The 18187-nt window shown below is 54.4% G+C and overlaps 4 protein-coding genes across 8 annotated transcripts in view; 2 read left to right on the top strand and 2 right to left on the bottom strand.

The window, feature by feature from the left end:
• LOC129406794 (IgGFc-binding protein-like) overlaps positions 1–3824 on the top strand; it is a 28690-nt gene extending 24866 nt beyond the window's left edge. Inside the window, exons 14-16 of the mRNA XM_055145712.1 lie at positions 16–411; positions 3276–3565; positions 3689–3824. Coding sequence (XP_055001687.1) covers positions 16–411; positions 3276–3565; positions 3689–3731 — 729 coding nt within the window. The 3' untranslated portion in view covers positions 3732–3824. The remainder of the gene's footprint in view (positions 1–15; positions 412–3275; positions 3566–3688) is intronic.
• A 258-nt stretch (positions 3825–4082) lies between these two features.
• SDHAF1 (succinate dehydrogenase complex assembly factor 1) lies at positions 4083–5133 on the top strand. Its single transcript, XM_055145729.1, has one exon. It carries the CDS (start codon positions 4198–4200, stop codon positions 4510–4512), a length of 315 nt encoding a protein of 104 aa, XP_055001704.1. The 5' UTR covers positions 4083–4197; the 3' UTR covers positions 4513–5133.
• A 1154-nt stretch (positions 5134–6287) lies between these two features.
• On the bottom strand, positions 6288–10847 carry SYNE4 (spectrin repeat containing nuclear envelope family member 4). Its single transcript, XM_004601022.2, has 8 exons — positions 10753–10847; positions 10451–10601; positions 9372–9515; positions 8972–9166; positions 8619–8897; positions 7370–7447; positions 6540–6598; positions 6288–6459 (listed from the first exon to the last, which is right to left on the bottom strand). The coding sequence occupies exons 1-8, from the start codon at positions 10845–10847 to the stop codon at positions 6288–6290; spliced, it is 1173 nt and encodes a 390-aa protein (XP_004601079.2).
• Positions 10848–12412: 1565 nt separating this feature from the next.
• On the bottom strand, positions 12413–17776 carry ALKBH6 (alkB homolog 6). 5 transcript variants are annotated; one of them, XM_004601023.3, is made up of 7 exons: positions 17718–17776; positions 16883–16961; positions 16508–16576; positions 14739–14799; positions 14244–14395; positions 13948–14064; positions 12413–12850 (listed from the first exon to the last, which is right to left on the bottom strand). In XM_004601023.3, exons 1-7 carry the CDS (start codon positions 17759–17761, stop codon positions 12587–12589), a joined length of 786 nt encoding a protein of 261 aa, XP_004601080.2. In that variant the 5' UTR covers positions 17762–17776; the 3' UTR covers positions 12413–12586. The 5 variants fall into 5 exon arrangements, with proteins under 5 accessions (XP_004601080.2, XP_055001632.1, XP_055001633.1 ...); XM_055145657.1 differs by having other exon boundaries at positions 17684–17757; XM_055145658.1 differs by lacking the exon at positions 17718–17776 and adding an exon at positions 17597–17706.
• Positions 17777–18187: the final 411 nt, after the last annotated feature.

Raw genomic sequence — 18187 nt, forward strand, 5'->3', positions numbered from 1 at the left:
TCTGTCTCTCTGCAGGTTGGGGAGGCGCTGATCCTGCCAGGCTGTCGGGAGCGCTGTGTGTGTGCACAGGGCCGTGGTCTCCAGTGCCAGCCCTTTGCCTGCTCACAGGGCACAGACTGCATCCTGGAGGGAGGTGCTTGGTGCTGTGAAGCTGGGGGCGGGGCCACGTGTCGCCTGGTGCCCGGGGTCCTCTTCACCACCTTTGACGGCTTCAGTGGGCTGGCACCCATGCCTGTGACATCCTGTGCCTATGAACTAGCCTCCCTGATGGACGCTGGACCCCAAGATCCTGACTGGTTCCATGTCATTGCTGACTTCCCAGCCTGTCCTGGCTGCCCTACTCCCCAGCCACGGGTGATCATCAGCTTCAGGGATGGCTGTGCGGCTGTGGGACCCAATAGAGAAGTCTGGGTAAGAGACCCTCCTCCACCCCAGCCAAGACCCCCTGTGTAACATGGTCATAGTTCTGGACTCTTCTGGCCCGCCAAAGCTTCTTTCCATGATTCTGATCTCTTACTACCCTCCACCGCTGAAGTGTCTTTTGCTTTCATGGCAAAGATATATTTACTCCCCCATAAACTTTAGTTTGGATTCCTAGGACCCACTCACCTCATTTTAGCCTAAGCCTTGATAAAAGCCTGGGAACAACTAAGGGCTGGAATGGAGCTTTAACCACAAGCCAGAAGGGTTCAAGCAAGCTTAGCATCCTCAGGCTGTCTGGGGGTGCGGGGGGGGGGGAGTGTGCCCCTTTGGGGAATGAATGGAGACTTCCCAAAGATAGCAGATGAGCTGAGACCCAAAGTCACACTGGGGAGGAGACAGAGAGGAGATGTCATGCAGCCAAACCCGAAAGACCGGAAGTCACTATTTGGGGAGTCTGGTGAAAATGAACACATGCATTTCCTGTGTGTCATTAGATTTGGAGCCATGGAAACTGTTGGGACTTAAGAAACCACCAGATCCTGGGGCCGGAGCGATAGCACAGCGGGTAGGGCGTTTGCCTTGCACGCGGCCGACCCGGGTTCGATCCCCGGCATCCCATATGGTCCCCCAAGCACTGCCAGGAGTAATTCCTGAGTGCAAAGCCAGGAATAACCCCTGAGCATCGCTGGGTGTGACCCAAAAAGCAAAAAAAAAAAAAAAAAAGAAACCGCCAGATCTAAGGAGCAGCACCCAGGGGTAGAGCTGAGTGAGATGTAGATAGAGACAGGCAGAGACACAGTCTCCCCTTCAGGGAAGAAAAACTGGAAAGAGGATGTCAGCAAGGCTGGCTTAACATGGATTGATTCTGGTGGTTTTAAGATGGATGGTGGGTGCTCATGGGAGGAAGCCAGAGAGGCTGGATATCCTGTGACCAGTTCCTCAGCAACAAGGAAGTGGGAGAGGGGATAGAGAGATAATATAGCAGGTAAGTATATGCCTTGCTCACAGCCGACCCGGGTTTGATCCCCCGCATCACATATATTATCTAAAACCCCTGAGCATCACCAGGTGTGGCCCAAAAACCAACCCCTTACCCCCCAAAAAAAGTGTCTGCTGTGCTAGCTCCTATTCCAATTCTCATGCTTCCTTTTTCTTTTTTTTTTTTTTTGGGGGGGGTGGCCTACACCCAGTTTTGCTCAGGGGTTACTCATACTTTTTTTTTTTTTTTTTTGCTTTTTGGGTCACACCCAGCGATGCTCAGGGGTTATTCCTGGCTTTGCACTCAGGAATTACTCCTGGCGGTGCTCGGGGGACCATATGGGATGCCGGGGATCGAACCCAGGTCGGCCGCGTGCAAGGCAAACGCCCTACCCGCTGTGCTATCGCTCTGGCCCCTACTCATACTTCTAATTTAGATATTGTTCATGGCTATATGGGATGCCAAGGATCAAATCCGGGTTGTTCTCATGCAAGGCAAATGCCCTACTTGCTTGCCGTGTCCCCGCTGATATTTTTTTTATAAGATAAAAAAAAAAACCCTGAAACCTTGCACAGGGAAAGAAGCTGGTTATGTGGTTGGGGGCTAGTAGTAAAAGTGGGGATGGGGTAACAGATGCAACCCGGCAGGTAAGCCAGAGCCTTTGCTGAAAAGATGAAGAGATTCTGACTGTGATCTGGAGAGATAGTAGAGTGGGTTGGACACTTGCCTTGCACACAACTGACCTGGGTTTGATCCCCAGCACCACATACGGTTCTCACAGTCATCACCAGGAGTGATTCCCAAGTGCAGAGCCAGGAATAAGCCCTGAGCACAGCCAGTGTGGCCTTAGGGAGATGGAGAAAGAGATCCCTAACCGTCTTCTCAGCTTCTGGGGTAGCCATGGCAAGCAACTCAACTTCTCTATGGCTCAGTTTGCTCTGCTTAAAAGAAAAATAGTGACAATAGTATCACCACTTTGGGTGGCTGTGAAACACCTATAAAGTGCTTGACACATGCTAACTGCTCAGTGTAAGCTGTGATTACTGCTGCAGCTCCTTTTTAATATTAGAGAGGCAATATGTATCACAGTGGTTAACATCAGGGTCTTGGGCCAGATAGTTGTACAGAACAGAGCTGAAGGCATTTGCCTTGGACCCGTGGCTGACCTGCTTTGACACCCCTCCCCCCATCAATTCATGTTACTCTAGCACTGCTAGGAGTGACCCCGAGCATAGAGCTAGGAATCGCTCTGAGCACTCTTGGGTGTGGCCCAACTCTAGCCAAGGGAAAAAAAGAATTCAGTCCTTAAGTCACAGCCCCTGGATTCAAACTCTGGCCCTACCACTTCCGAGCAATGTGAACCTGGGCTGCCTGTCGCTTGTGGGGTCCTCAGCATCCTAATCAGGAAGAGGGAAACTGTTCAGTAGATCAGCCTTACCAGAATGTTGGTGAGAATTCGATAGCAACTATCAATAAATTCCCACAAGAAGTATTCAGGAACTGATTTTAATGTACAGTTAAAATAAATTGTTACATAATGTATTAGGCGGTAATTATGAAAATATCAATATGTGATAGTGCCTCCTCTTCTACTGACATGCTTGTAAAATAAATATTAAGGCACTGTAAATGGTGCCTGGCAGAGATGTGGTCAGTTTTGAGGATAAAGAGAGACGTAACAGATTCCAAAGAAACATTTCCCCCCCTAGAAATAACAGTGTTCTGAAATCCCATCACGGAACTCTCCCGCTGCTAATGACATTCTTCATGTGCCGAAGTCATACCCAGACCTTCCTCCAGCAGAGCCAGAGAAGCGTTTCTGACAGCTTCTGCAGCGCGTGGCAGGAATGACAGTGGCCCCCCTCTCCCGCAGGTGAACGGTCGCCGCGCACGCCTCCCGGCCCAGGTGTGCAGGGGCGTGGTGGCTCGCCAGGCGGAAGGCTCCGGGGTGATCATCGAGCGCTCCCCAATGCTGCGGGTGTTGGTGGGGCCGCAGGGGGCTGTGGCCCTGCGCGCCTCTTCCACACTCCGAGGGCGTCTCCGGGCTGCGTGCGGGGACTACAATGGAATTGCAGCCGACGACCTGATACTTCCGAGAGGACTCCGGGGTGCCAGCGTAGGAGGCGCGTTCCAGGGGTGCCTGACGCGGAGCCTCAGCAGCTGGTGAGGAGCCGCCCCCTCCTGCCCCGCGACCTCCACTCTTTAGGCGCCACCAGCCCAACTCCCTGCCCCACAGACTGCCTTTTGAAGGCATGGAGCCCCCACTCTCACTGCTTCTTCCCACAGCACCGAGCAGCTGCCGGCCGGGATCCAACCGTTCGCCGCGTGACCCCTTCTCTGTAGGCGTTCCCCGGGCTGGGACTCCCCAAGTATACCTGCCCCGGCGGTGAGATCGCATGGACCTGAGACTGCCTCAATAAATAAGACACCCGTCTCCCCCCAAAAAAAAGTGCTTGTGAATTTCTTCTCTGCCAGTGTCCCCGTGACCCACGACTCAGGAATTGGCTTGAGTTCCCGAGTCCCCTTCCAGCCCCAACCTTGGTCCAAACCCCTCCTCTGCGTTCGGGGAGTTCCCGTCCGTTCAAGGACAGAGAATCCCGCGAGGGGGCCAGAAGCTCCACCCCCTATTCGCACGATTATGACGTAACGGAAACAGCAGCCAATGGGGAGCTGCGTCACGAAGGCGGGGGCGGAGCTGGGGAAGCGCGCCGGGCGGAAGTGTCGGCAGGTTCAGCTGTGCGACCTGGGGGCTTTCGGGGTAGTGCGGCCGGCTCCGGCGCGACCCCGCAGCTACCATGAGCCGGCACAGCCGGCTGCAGAGGCAAGTCCTGAGCCTGTACCGCGAGTTACTGCGGGCCGGGCGCGGGAAGCCGGGCGCCGAGGCGCGGGTGCGGGCCGAGTTCCGGCAAAACGCCAGCCTGCCACGCTCCGACGTGCTGCGCATCGAGTACCTGTACCGCCGCGGGCGGCGCCAACTACAGTTGCTGCGCGCGGGCCACGCCACGGCCATGGGCGCCTTCGTACGCTTGCGGGATCCCTCCAAGGAGCACGACGATGGGGAGCGTCCGAGGAGCCTGGGGCCTCCGGAAACCGAGCCCGATGGACGGTGACGGGTAGAAGAGCTCACCTTCTAACCTAGGGGATCCGGGGCTCCACCTGATTGTGGGGGACACTGAGGAGCCCGCTTGGTGGAATGAGAGAGGGCTTGAGAGACGCTCACCGGACTGCGGGAGATCACAGAGTGCCCTTCTGCGACCCGGCGGCCCCAGAGACCTCCCCTAGCAACACATGGTCCACCTGGCCCGACCCGGGTTGCCTGCAGTGCGAGCCGGCCGGATGCAGTGGATCAAGTGGAGTCTCCAGAGAACTACCTCCTCCTGTGATGGAAAGCTCCTTCTCACCCGAGAACACACCCACCCTGATTCCTCAAGGAGAAAAACACATACACACCCTCCCACTGCCTGTTTGTAATTCGGAGGAGAGCAGAGTTTTCTTTCAGGAGTTGGGTGAGACTTTGCTGGTTCTCAGTGAGCACCCAGAATCCCCCTTCAGAAGTCCTTGCCCCCCATTTGTAACGAACTAGAACTATGAGGAAGTGACCAAGGTCAGTATCCTCAACTGATCATCCACCCAGACCTCTCTGCATGATGGTTCTGAGGGGAAATCTCGACTCCTGTGCTTTCTTCTCTCAGGACTGTTTGAAGAAAGGGAATAAAATGGTGTATTTCCCAGTTGGTGGTCTTTAAAGGTTGTGTGTGGTGGGGGATCTTTGAGAAACCCCACTAGATGTCAGCTTGGTTGAAGCAGTATCTCACCCTGTCCTGATCCCCAGAAGACCCCAGTTGACTCCTAGCGAGGGAGCAGAGATCAGGGGGCCTCGTGGGTAATCCCTGAGGCAGTCACAGTTTTCACAAAACCTTTACACTTCCATCGTCCTCACCCCTGGCTGAAGAGTCCTGTCTTCACTGCAGACTGGGATTTTTGTCAGCAAAATGCATGGGACTGTGGGAGGCAAGATGGATCTAGAGGCCCTGCCCGTAGGGACCTGCCCAAAACATTCTCTGGGATGCTGTCCTTTGTAGCACTCCGCTTTATTTATACCCACATTGATTAAAAAAGTGGGAAATAATTGAGACTTGAAGTTGTAAGGAGGAGGACCTTAGGAGAGAAATGCAGCCTCAGAGCAGGGAGAAGATGGATGAAACAAACTATCTAGGCCCTAATCCCAACAGAGGAGACAGGTGGCCTAAAGCTTGTAAAGGGGGGGTGGGAGTTCAAGGGGCTAAGCACATGTTTTGCAGCAGGAGGCCCAGAATGGAAGGCTGGAGTCAGTTGGTCTCTTCACTATAGATATCTCCAGCTTCCTGTGCCAAGCCTGGTATCTCTGCCTTGACCAGTGGAAAGTCTCTCACTTTGGTTGGGACCCCACTTCCTGACCCACCTACCTCAGCAGATACCCCTGCTTGGCCTTGGATCTTTGCCTCAGGGTCTGGGGAAACCCGAGCCACCAAGGGCAGATTCTCTTCTGGGTTCTGTGGAAGGGGCTGTTCAGTCACCTCAGGTCCACAGCCTCATTTGTGAGTGCCCAAGCACCCCATATCTCAACACAATCCCCTCCAAATTCATGGGCCTGGCACAAAGAGGGTGTATGCAGCTGTGAGAGGTGATTAGGTTATGAAGGTGAACCCATAATAGAGGCCCCAGAGAGCCCCCTTGCCCCTCTGCTATAAGGAGTGGGCCAAGTGAGACAGGAGCAGGCACTCCTCAGACATCTGCTCTGGCCTGGATCTCGCACTTGGCTGCCATTGGCACTGAGAGTTGGGTTTGAAAGAGCAGGAGAGACTAATCCAATAATAGTGAGCCTTTATTACACGGCTGCCAGGGCTCAGAGAGGGGGAGGCCCATTGACATAACTGAGCACCAGGTAAGGTGCCCAGGCCAGCCGGCTGGGCGAGCAGCAGGGGTCCCCTGTCATGGGCAGCAGCACTGTGGCCCCCACCAGGAGAAGGAACAGGATGAGGATTAAGAAGATCAGGGGTCGCCTGATTGCAGGAGTCCTACAAAGGGAAACCCTGTGTCAAAGGGTGGGAGGGGACTGTCCCCACGCCCCCACCCCTAGACCACCTAGGTATCTCACCCAGGAGCCACCGCCAGCTGCATCTCCTGGAGTCTGGGTGACCGGTGCTTCTTCTTGGTCTTGGGTGGACAGCAGGCGGCAACAATGCAGGTAAGTCACATGAAGTATGACCTCACTCATAGTGCCAAGAGCTCTGGGGCACCCCCAAATATTTCCCTTTTCCTGGCACCCCTGCGACCCCCAGAACTCTGCATGGATTTGGTTCCACAAGTATACTAGATGCTTGTCTTAACTGTCCTTCCAGTCAGACTCCTTAGCCTAGAAACACTGGCTAAACTTAGGGCCTGTCAAGACTCTCTCCTGCCACTCTTGAGGTTCAAGGTCAGCAAACCCCACCCGCCCACTTCCATGATTGGACAGGTAGGCCAAAACTGGCCAATCAGAGCACTCCATCAACAACTCACCGGGGGTGGAGCCACAACCAGAATTAGGCCCTACAGGTATTAACCTGGAAATTGGGCTATACAACTTGGGCCTTGTGAAGCGGGTAAGTAAGTGCCAAGTGAGTATGTCGCTGTTGGACAGCCCTTTGAGTAGGAAGCCACCTGGGGAAGGGGAGCCCAAGGGAAGGAGGAACTGAGCCCTGACAGGACTGAAGATCTTGAATTCAGAGAAGCCTGAATTTCCACTTTCAGTTTCATGGAGAAACAGCATGCCACTCTGTGCCTAACTCAGTTTGGGTTGAATTTCTATCCCTTGCCGTCAAGATTCCCAAGTAATGGGGTAGGGGTGTGTGGCACAGAGGTAGGAAGCCCTGGGTTCCATCCCCAGCACCCCCCACCCCCCACCCCCAGATTCCCAGTGAGACGTCTAGCTAAGAACCAGCTCACCTGTGTTTTCTGGAGCAGAGAATGTCTCCGATGTCCAGCTAAGTGTTTCCGATGGTTAAGGCCTGACATGAGCAGGTCCTATGGGGCAAGAGAGATGTGAGGTCCTTGGAAAAGTGACAGAGACAAAAGGTTAAGTAGGGGTCAGGATGAGCTGTGTCACAGAGAAGAGGCTCTGTGAGAAAAGAGATCTCAGGAAGAGACAGAAGCGGATCAGAGCCAAAGAAATAAAGAAACAGGCTGGAGCAATAGCATAGCGGGTAGGGAGATTGCCTTGCACGTGGTCAACCCGGGTTTGAATCCCAGCATCCCGTATGGTCCCCTGAGCACCGCCAGGAATAATTCCTGAGGGCAGAGCCAGGAGTAACCCCTGTGCATTGCCAGGTATGATCAACAAAACAAAAACAGAAAAAAAGAAACAAACAGGGAAGGTGAGTGCTGACATGGGTTTGATCCCCCACACCTCATATACCTCCCTGAGCACTGTCAGAGGTGACCCTCAAGTACAGAGCCAGGAGTAAGCCCTGAGCACTATAAACTGTGGCCCAAACAACCCACACACACCCCAAAAATTAAGGGCCATTCATTCAACAAATAATGAGTGTCAGTTACCTGCAGGACACTATTCTTAGGGTCTAGGACAAAGGGACAGGAGCGAGCAAGTTCATAAATTAATGAGACAGTGGGGAATGTGGAGATGTGATGAGTTCTGTGGGGAAGTAAAGTAAGACAAGGAGTGACAATGTTTGGCGGCCAGGACACATGAACAAAGCAAAGACGGATGAAGGAAGTTTGGGGTGGAAGGGGCAGGGTAGAGAGGTGCTGGGCATGCATCTGAGAGCTCCAAGCTTCAAGAAGGGTGAGACTCAGAGTGTCCAAAGGGCTATAGAGATAGCTCCAGGGTTAAGGCGCTTGCCCTACTTGCATGCAGCCAACCCCGGTTTGATTCTTAGAACCCCATATGGTCCCCTGAACACTGCCGGGAATGATCCCTGAGCACAGAGCCCAGGAGTAAGCCCTGAGCACTGTTAGGTATGGCCCCCAAACAACAAAAAGAAGCAGAAGGTCTAAAGAAGGGACAGAAGGCTGCTGTGGCTCTAGTGGGTGAGGACGAGAGAAGAAATGCAGGTGCAGGCGAGAAAAAAACAGGACAAGATATAGGGCAACAGAGAGTGCAGAGAAGAGATCCCGAGAGAGGAGGGAGCGGACGGCTCTCCCAGGAGGGAAGGGACCCCAGCATTCCTGTGGGTACAGGGCGCAGGGAGACTCCAGCTGCTCTCACCTCAAGGCCTTGTCCCCTGCTTTGGGGTCGCCTATAACCACACAGCTCACAGGGAGCCCCAGGGGTCCAGGCCATCCTTCGTCCCAGAGGCCTGATGCCGCCTATGTCCCCCGCAGGGTCCCACTCCAGCTCTGCAGGACTGGGGAGGCTACTGGGTGCCCAGGGACCCCAGATCCCCCCCAGTCCTGGCCCATCTGAGTCGCCCTCCACCTCCAAGTCTTGGTCGAGTGTGTCGGCCTCCTCGAATACCTACTTAGAGAACAGAAGTCAGGGGGCCTGTGGGGGGTGACCCCTGGGCTGGGGAACTCCAGGGCAGGCCATACCAGGCTGGAGCTGACCAGCTGGGCCTGCAGCTGCCACAGCCGCCAGAAGATGCTGTCCCGGTGAGCTCCCAGGGCCCTCACGACCTTCTCCAGGGAGGCCCGGGCCTGCGGCTCACTCCGCTGTGCCAGCCCCTCACCAAATGCCACCAGGGCATCTACACGCTCAGCTGCGCCATGCAGGTCTGCCTGTAGGGCCTGGAGACACATGGATGGAGGCTACACACACACACACACACACACACACACGCACACACATACACAGAGGCATGAGTGGGAGGTACCAGAGGCCCAGGAGCTAGAGCCTTCCCCATTTCTTTTCCAAACATCTGGAACATGGAATCAACGCATTTACCATCTGATGCCCCACCACTCTCCCACACCTCAGCCCCACACTGCCCACCTGCAGTTGGACGATCCTGCTCTGGGCTGATGCCCAGGGCCCCAGGCCCCGCTCCAGGTCCTGCAGCCGGAGGCCCAGCCCCAACAAACAAAGGTGCAGATTGTCCTGCTCAGACTCCACTACCTCGCTGCCAGAGACTGGGTCCTGGGGACATAGGGGCCTGAGTCAAGACCTGTGGGCCAACCCAGACATTGTTCCCATTTCTGTTACCACCCCTCTTCTGTAGGTGGTAGTCTTTGGGGTGTTTCTCCCACCAGACTTCATCTCTAGTCTGTGCCAGAGAAGACACACTCCCCACAGATTCCTTCCAGTCAGGCCTTGGGACCTTCAGTTCCAAATGTCCAGGCCTTAAGGGCTCCCAGAGACTGGGACATATGGGGATCTGGGCAGGAAGGAAAGTGGGTGCCCAATACCCCAACAAGGAATTGAGGTATCGAGCCTTTGATGGAATATGGGCCTTTGGTGGAATATAGGCCTTTGATGGAATAATTCTTGGTGGTAAAACACTGATGGGGACTGGAGAGGTAGTACAGGGGTTAAGACACTTGCATTGCGAGATAAGATAGAGTAAAAATTTTTTTTAAAAAGACACTTGCTTTGCATGTGGCTGACCCGGGTTCAATCCCCAGCACCTCCTATAGTTCCCAGAACACTGCCAGGAGTGCACAGAGCCAGGAGTAAGCTCAGAGCACAGCTGGGTGTGATATCAAAACAAACCAAAAATACTGACAGACTCAGTAACTGTGTCCCGCACCTTCACCCCATGCTACCTATATAACTGAAGGCTTAGGGGCCAGATAAATGTACAAGGGGTAGGTAAGGTACTTGCCTTGCATGCAGCCAACCCAGGATCCCCGGCATCCCATATGGTCCCCCAAGTACCCCCAAGAGTAATCCCTAAGTGCAAAGTCAGGAGTAACCCCTGAGCATCGCCGGATGTTCAAAACAAACAAAAGAAAACAAAAAAACAAAACTGAAGGCTTGTTCAGAACCTCATCTCATGGCTGGTGTGGAGATCAGGTTCAAGGGGACAGGGAGAAGGTGGGAGAGGCACAGGGAACTGGGTTGCCACAGCTCACCTCAAGGTGCTTGCTCCCAACTCGGTCCTCATGGGAAGAAGGCGTTGGCAATGCTGGGGACTCAGCCACGGGGTCAGTGCCCTGCACCCTGCCAAGGAAGTGCTCTGGAGGGTCCGAGGAATCCTGAGCCCGTTCCGGGGCCTGTTCTGGCCTGAGGCATCGACAGGCCCCTGCGTGAGAGAGGACCCCCAGCCCGCCCGCACCTCTGCCCCTGTGCCCTGTGTATTTCCGCAAAGAATCACTGCATTATCCCTCACCCCCACCCTTTTTAGGACCCAACACTCAGAAATGCCGGCCCCTACCTGATTGCAGCCATTTCCACCTCCCCAGGCTCTCCAGGGAGGTGACTGAGGGTCTCTGAAGAGGGTCTAGGGCTCAGTAGTGGGGACAGGGACATTGCTGGAGGTCTGGGGACAGACCAGTAAAGAGCCCCAATGGTAGCGCCCTTTTCCTAACTGGGGAGAATCCAGCCAGAAGTCCACTGAGGCCTGAGGCAGCCAATGGCCCAGGAGCTGGCTCACTGGCCACCTCCCCCGGAACCTGACCCAGGTAATTTGATGCCTTGCCCAGGTGCCATTTAAGTGCCCGCTTAACTCTTTCCTCCCTGGGAGGCTAGTAGCTGAACCTCCCAAGCTGAGCACACCCCTCATATAACTCTACCAGTCAAGACCCCTGGATTCTGCACTATGCATTCAGTGACCCTCACATCTGCTATGAGGACCCTCAAATCTTTCAGCTGCATCAGCCCTTAGGAATTCAAGTGTTGTAGAGAGAGGGGAGCCTGGAGATGTATATTGAGTGAAAAACATGTATGGAACCTAAACCAGCCCAAAGGTATGAAGGCCTCTAAGCCACGGGACCCATCTGAGTCCAGTAAACCCAGGGCCGCACCCGCAGAATTCCCAGTCCAGGGTGGCTGGACCCCTGTGCTCTGGAACAAAGGTCAAGCTAAGAATATCAAAAGACCATCAGCAACTCCAAGCTCTCCCCATTGACAACCTCCTTAATGACAGACTTTGGGGGCACTAACTGCATATAAACTAATTTGGCAGAGGAAAAGGCACTCATTTGTTGCAACTCCCCCTGAGATAATGTAATTTTTTACACTATGATGCATTTCCCCATGTCTCTGAATTGACTATTTCCTGACTTTAGGACACATTTCCCCATTCTGCGAAAAATGGCCCACATCTCTGTCTGGGATGTGGACTTTGATGTTTTCCTTCTCCACCACCCTTCCTCATTTCCCAGATAAACTTCCTTTACTTCACTATTTGTGTCCTCCTGAAACTCTTTTCTGTGAGGGACGGCAATAGACCTGGAGAGCCTGGGTTAGATTGGGGACGGACTCATTTTTCCTGCAATGAGCAGTTCCTTACTCCAGCCCAGGTTCCATAGCTCCCAGAGAAATCAAGTGGCGGGGATAATTTCCCACGCTGGGCAGAACAAGCGGAACCCAGGTGCCGGTGGGGCTGGTGAGACGTGAGGTCTGTGCAGTGCAGGGGCTCAGAGGAGACGGATCTCAGGCCTAGATTCCCCAGGCACTATCCAGGATCACCTAGATTGGTAGGGAAGGAGCCATAGGCTCCAGCTTGGGGCAGCGGCTCTCTCCTACCCACTTTACATCAGTCACCAGGTAAAGGGGAGGTCCCTATGTCCTTCCTGGGTAGGCGTCATCTCTCCCAACACAAGAATCTGGCCTGTCACCCCAAACTCCAAAGCTAGAATGCTGGGCCAGAGTGATAGTATAGTATAATGGGTTGGGTGTTTGTCTTGCATGCAACTGATCCTGGGTCGATCCCCAGCATCCCATATGGTCCCCCAAGCACCACCAGGAGTAATTCCTGAGTGCAGAGCCAGGAGTAACTTCTGAGCATTGCCGAGTGTGAACCAAAAAGCAAAGCAAAAACAAAAACAAAACAAAACAAAAAAACACACACTATTTTTTCCTGAGTGCAAAACTAGAGTGCTTTCTTTTGGTTTATTTGAAACTTGGCGATTTCGTGGCATGATTTCTTGGCATTCCCACACGGTGACTAGGAATGGAAATAACCCGGGAGCGGCTCCTTTGCCGCAGTCTGCGCAGGGCACAGGGTCTCAAAGGCCGGGATTCTGGGCCAGTCCCCGGGCCTGGCGTCACTTGCCGAGCAGGAGACCGGCGCGCAGCACGCGGGGCACCCGGCGGATGGTCAGCGAGACCCGGGTACCCCGCACTAGGCGTGTTCCAGGACTCGCAGAGCGGCAGGCAGCAGCGTTGGGAGGCAGGGAGGTGGGATCCAGCTCGTCTACACTGGCAGGCGCGATACCATGGAGGAGGCTCGTGTAGGCGGGGCCTCGAAGCACCAGCAGGCTGCGAGGCTCCAGCAGTAGAGATGTGGCCGGCCTGGGTGGCGGCCGGGGCTACAAGGAAGGTTCTCCATCAGACATGGCTGAACCCCAGAAAGGCAGGGATGGAGGAGAGGTTGGCAGGGACGGGGCAGGTGGTGGGTGGGTGTCAAGAGATAAAGTTAACAAATTCCCAGGGGCACAGACACAGCAGTCAGGTATGCTCAGAGGAAAGGAGGTTTGGGGAGAGAAAATCTCTGATGGGGGAGGGGGAAAGGTCCCAGGTCCAGAACTGCGGGAGGGGGTGCAGAACCCAGGCTGCAGAAAAGGGGTGTCTAAGTGCAGTTGGATGGCAGGAGCTCTGATCCCAGAACTGGGTGGGGCTGGGCAGAGGGCAAAGGTGAGGACAGGTGGCACATGGCACTGCAGAAGGGACTGTCAGGCAGCCATGAGTTTGTAAGACTAAAATGGGGAGTCCTCAGGGCAAGAGGGGCAGTACAGTGGGTAGGGTGCTTGCCTCATGCATGGCCCACCGGGGTTCAATCCCTAGCTCCCCAGATGGTCTGAGTCTGCTTTGAGTGATCCCTGAGTGCAGGGCCAGGAGTAAGCCCTGAGCATGGCCGGATGTGGGCCCCAAACAAAACAAAACAAGAAATAAACAGGGTTTCCTGAGAAGCATCTGGGCCCAGGGGTGCTTCTATGAACTTCTGGGGTATCAGAAACATCATCCCAGGGAGAGGTCAGAACACCCTCACAGAAGGGAGTTGGGAAATCTAGGTAATCCTTGAGGAAATCATGTGCTAGGCTGTTAAAGAGACGCTGACCTCCATGGCAGGTCCCATTCTTGGTCCCATGGCAAGCTGGGGAGTGGCAGCGTGCTCTGTGCAATGAGCACAGAAAACTGAGGTGCCTGAGGTGACATCATCAGGAGTGATGTTCGGGGGTGGCGCATATCTGCAAGAGCACTGCAGAGCCCTATAGGGCTGGAGAACCTTGGGCTTTGGCGCACTAAGCAGGGGGTACCACTGCATGTACTGCTTTGATTTCTAGGCACCCTGTAGGCTGGTGGGCCGAGAGTCTGGGAGGATGTAGGTGTGTTCCATCACCCCAGAGAGGTCCAAGGGAGGGGTCCTGGGGGAATCATGGGTCCGAGTTGGTAGGAGGTCACTTACCTCCTCTGTGGGCTCATCGTCTGTTGGCTGGCGGGGTTGGTAGAGGTCCAGCACGGTGTGGGAGCCCAGGCTGATAGTGCTGACAGTTGGGTAATAGAGTGGCCCATCCTCGTGGGGCTACAGAGTGGACACCAGAGAGGGACAGAGCAGAAGTCCACACCCCCACCCCTGGGGATGATGGGGCCTCCCTCAGACAGGGACAGGGAAAGGATGGGGGACAGGGAAAGGATGGGCCCTGCCCCACGATGGATGTGAAAGCAAGGGTTTGGGGTGAGGGGGTGTGGGGGTGTGGTTACCATGATGCCCTCCCCAGGCAGATACTGGTTCACAAGGACGTGGTTGGCTGGGAAGCCCCCAAAAAGGCTGAGGTCAGATACTTTGTCCACATAGCGCTGGAGCCACAGGGGCAGCCGTTCTGGAACCATCCCACGGGGATGGGGGAGCCCACCTGTGGGGGGAGGGATCCTGAGGACACCAAACCAAGGATTCCCCAGCACATGGGGACCTCATGAGGGTCCCCAGTGCTGGTAGCACTTTGACCCCCTGAGGGACCCCCAACCCTCTGGAGGTCATCAGCTTTCCAAAGGTTTAACTTTTCCAAAACCCTGGACCCTTCAAGGTACCCACCAAACCACCAGGAAATCTCCAACATTTTAGGACCCCCACTAACCCCTTGAACTTCTCCTGGCTCTGGGACCCCTTGAGTACTGAAGGGCCCCTACAGAGCTAGAGATTATCTGTGCTGAACAGCATGTCTCAGTCTGCAACCCCACTCCGCCAGGGACACTTACCCCAATTCTGTAACTTCCTCCCAGAGAGCTGGGTCCACTTTGGCTTGGGGGCATTGAAGACCTGAGAGTGAGGAAGGGTTTCAGGACTGTCCTCTCTCATTCCCCCAACCGAGCCACATACAAGTCTTTTTTTTCCCTTTTGCCTTTTGGGTCACACCCGGCGATACTCAGGGGTTACTCCTGGCTCTGTACTCAGGAATCACTCTGGCAGTGCTCAGGGGACCATATGGGATGCCAGGGATTGAATCTAGGTTGGCCATGTGCAAGGCAAATGCCCTACTCACTGTGCTATTGCTCCGGCCCCCACATACAGGTCTTAACTGGGGTGGACATGGGTCAGCACTATCTCCAGATCATTCTCAAGGACAGTGTTATCCCAGGACTTGGGATTTTGCCCTCACCCCCATGGAAACCCACCTAGGCCTACAGGGATGGAGGGAAAAAACTGGGGCTACAACAGTCATAATCGAAATCTTCTCAGCGTTTGTAGGGGGCTGCACTGGACTCTTTCATCCCAGCAATCCGTAATTTCCAGATGCCTGAACTATCTCAGCACAGTGTGAGTTCTGGAATCTTCTTGTCCCGACTGCCTTGGGGAAGGAACATCTAAATCTAACATAGTGAAGAGAGTGCTTTGAAAATACTCCACTGCCATGATCTTAAAGGTCTAGAATGAATAGTTTCTAAATCTGTATCTATCAATAACCTCTTTATTGCTGTCATGGTTATGGGCAGGAACCGAGGTTGTTCCCACCCAGATTTTTTAAGATATGTATCCATCAATCACAGTAACTCGAACGAGGACTGGAGAGATAGTACAGCGGGTAAAGCTCTTGTCTGGCTTTGATCCTCAGCACCCCATGTGGTCCCCTGAGCCTAACCAGGAGCCCTGAATGCAGAGCCAGGAGTAAGACCCAAGCATCACCAGGTGTGGTCCCCAACCACCGAAAAAAATTAATGAATGGGGGGGAGTGGAAGAATTCAAATACCTGGAATAGACTTTCAACATATGATTCAGTATTCTGTAGTTAATTTATTTCTGATCCCCAAACTTGACTGGACCAGTGGAATAACACTGGGAAGACCTCAGTTCTATAACAAAGGTTCTGAGGCTGCAAGGGGCTCTTCCAGTGCCAGAACTCTGACCTCTGTAAGTTCTCCTGTGCCCAAACTATAAGCAGAACAGGCATAATGGGTTGGCTCAGCACAGGTGCTCTGAGTTTAGGGGCCTCATTCCCAAGACACAGGGCGATCTGACCCCCGGAAGAGAATGAACTCAGATCACTCAGAGGCCTGTCTATCAGAACAGAAATCTGAATGGGGCTCCCATTTATAACATCCTTTCCTTGAAGAGAGCAGGGCTGGGCTGTCTTCGCCCAGAGTCTGCGCTCTATCAAGACCACCTCTTGGGGAGAATCACTAGTTTCCTGTAAGCATCCTTTCTGAGGGGCTGGAGTGATAGTATGGTGGATAGCGTGCTTGCCTTGCACATGGTCAATCCCCACATCCCATATGGTTCCCTAAGCACCACCAAGAATAATTCCCGAACACAGAGCCAGGAGTAACCCCTGAGCATCACCAGGTGTGACCCCAAAACAAAACAAAAAAAGCATTCTTTCTGATAGAGCCCTGAAGATCCTGAGAGAGAAAGAGGAAGGTTGCAGAATAGGGGTGCTGTGGTGCTTTTTTCCCTTCCATCCTGGGGGGCTCTTACACGGGAGATGGGAGTTTGGAGGGAGTAAAACAGACCAGAAGGGCACTGGGGTCACCTGCCGAAGCAAATACTCCTCCTCTTCCTCGGAGATGAAGTCAGGGACGTAGTAGATTACAGGTGGTGCCTAGGACAGAGAGACACCCCCTTGAAGTATGACACCCCCCATATGATCTATACAGGATCTCTACCATCACTGTGCTCCCGCATAAGCAGTGCTCAGGATGCCCCCAGAGGTGCTAGGGTCTCAGAACCATTTTGGGAAGCGGGGAGGAGGGGAGCGTGAAGCTGCTGGGCCCTGAGGATCAGCCTGAATGTGAAGGGAGGGGGCAGTCCCAGCTCACCAATGGAATAGTTGCCCCGCCCTTCCCATCCTGCTCTACTTCCCCCCTGTGTGTTCCGCCTACACCCTCTGCACCCTCCTCCTGACAACCTGCTCCACCAGGAACGGTTCCAGGGCTGGGACCCTGACATGCTGATCCTCCGCCGACACCGACTCCATGCACCCAGTCCTGTGAAGGGAGATGAGATCACCAAAGCTTTTCCCCCTCGGCTATGGTAGATTGTCTACTCCAACATCCGCTGGGTGAAACTCACTTGGTTTCTAAATCAAGTGCTCAGCAAGTCAAGTACCACCCAGTGAGTTTCCAGAACAGTGCCCCAAACTTCATCTAACAGGATCCATCAAACTTCATATATCTGCTCCACAAATACTACTGAATACAATCCAGAACCCCCTTAAACATGCTCATTTGAGGCTTCATCCACCTTAGTAACTTTAGATCTGTATTTCTGAGCAGCGGTCCCTAACAATACTCAGGATGCCCATGGACCCTCCTCCTCCTCCAGGCCGCTCCGATGCCTCTTTCTGACTGGGGACATAGCTCCGCGGTTGAGCACTTGCCTCGCATGACGGAGGCCCTGGGTATGACCCCCGAGAACACCAAGGCAAAAACTAGATGCGTCCTCCCCTTTTGCTCCTAATCTGGGCCTCCTCTGAACCTAATCTGTCCCTCCTTCCGCTCCGATCCTCCCCACTCTGGACCTCCCCACTCTCACACATCCCTTCCCGAGCGCCGCGTGACCGCAGGCCCCCTAGCCCAGAGTCTAACTCCTCAAACCTTCCCAAACCCTCAGAATCCCCTACTCAGAGTCTCCTCGGGGCTCCACAATCTGACCGTCCACGGACTCCCATTTGCGGTCCCCCAGTCCCCCGCTCTCAGCCCTTTCAGACCTTCATCTCCGCCCTTAGTCACCCACAAACTGACCGTCCACCAGAGTCCCCTCCAAAATCCAAATTCAACAACCCCATCCCCTTCCAAGTCACTTCCGCCCCACCTTCCCGACGCAGGAATTTCAGGCCAATGGGGACTCTCAAAGAGCCGAAGCGCCCGCCTTCCATCCAATCGGCACTCTCATTCAGGATTCCTCCGCCCGCCCCCCCACCGTCGTTCACTGATAGGCTACGCCTCCTGGCCTCTGAGCCATTGGGGACCCGTGCCGGAGGCGGGTGTTCGTCTGACAACTACCAATCAGAGCTGCGGGAGCGAAGCGGGCCACACTGCGGCCCAGACCTGAGAAGGCACCGTAGCGGCTGCAGGAAAAATACCAGCCACTGGAGCAGCACAGCAGCAGCCTAGGGCATGTTTTCACGCTGCAGAGGCGAGATGAGGTTTCCCTCTCTCTTCTCCACAACACGGTTACCGAGGCAAACGCTGACTCTCCCCCGCACAGCAGA

Source organism: Sorex araneus, chromosome 8 (assembly GCF_027595985.1).
Source record: "Sorex araneus isolate mSorAra2 chromosome 8, mSorAra2.pri, whole genome shotgun sequence".
NCBI lineage: Eukaryota > Metazoa > Chordata > Mammalia > Eulipotyphla > Soricidae > Sorex > Sorex araneus.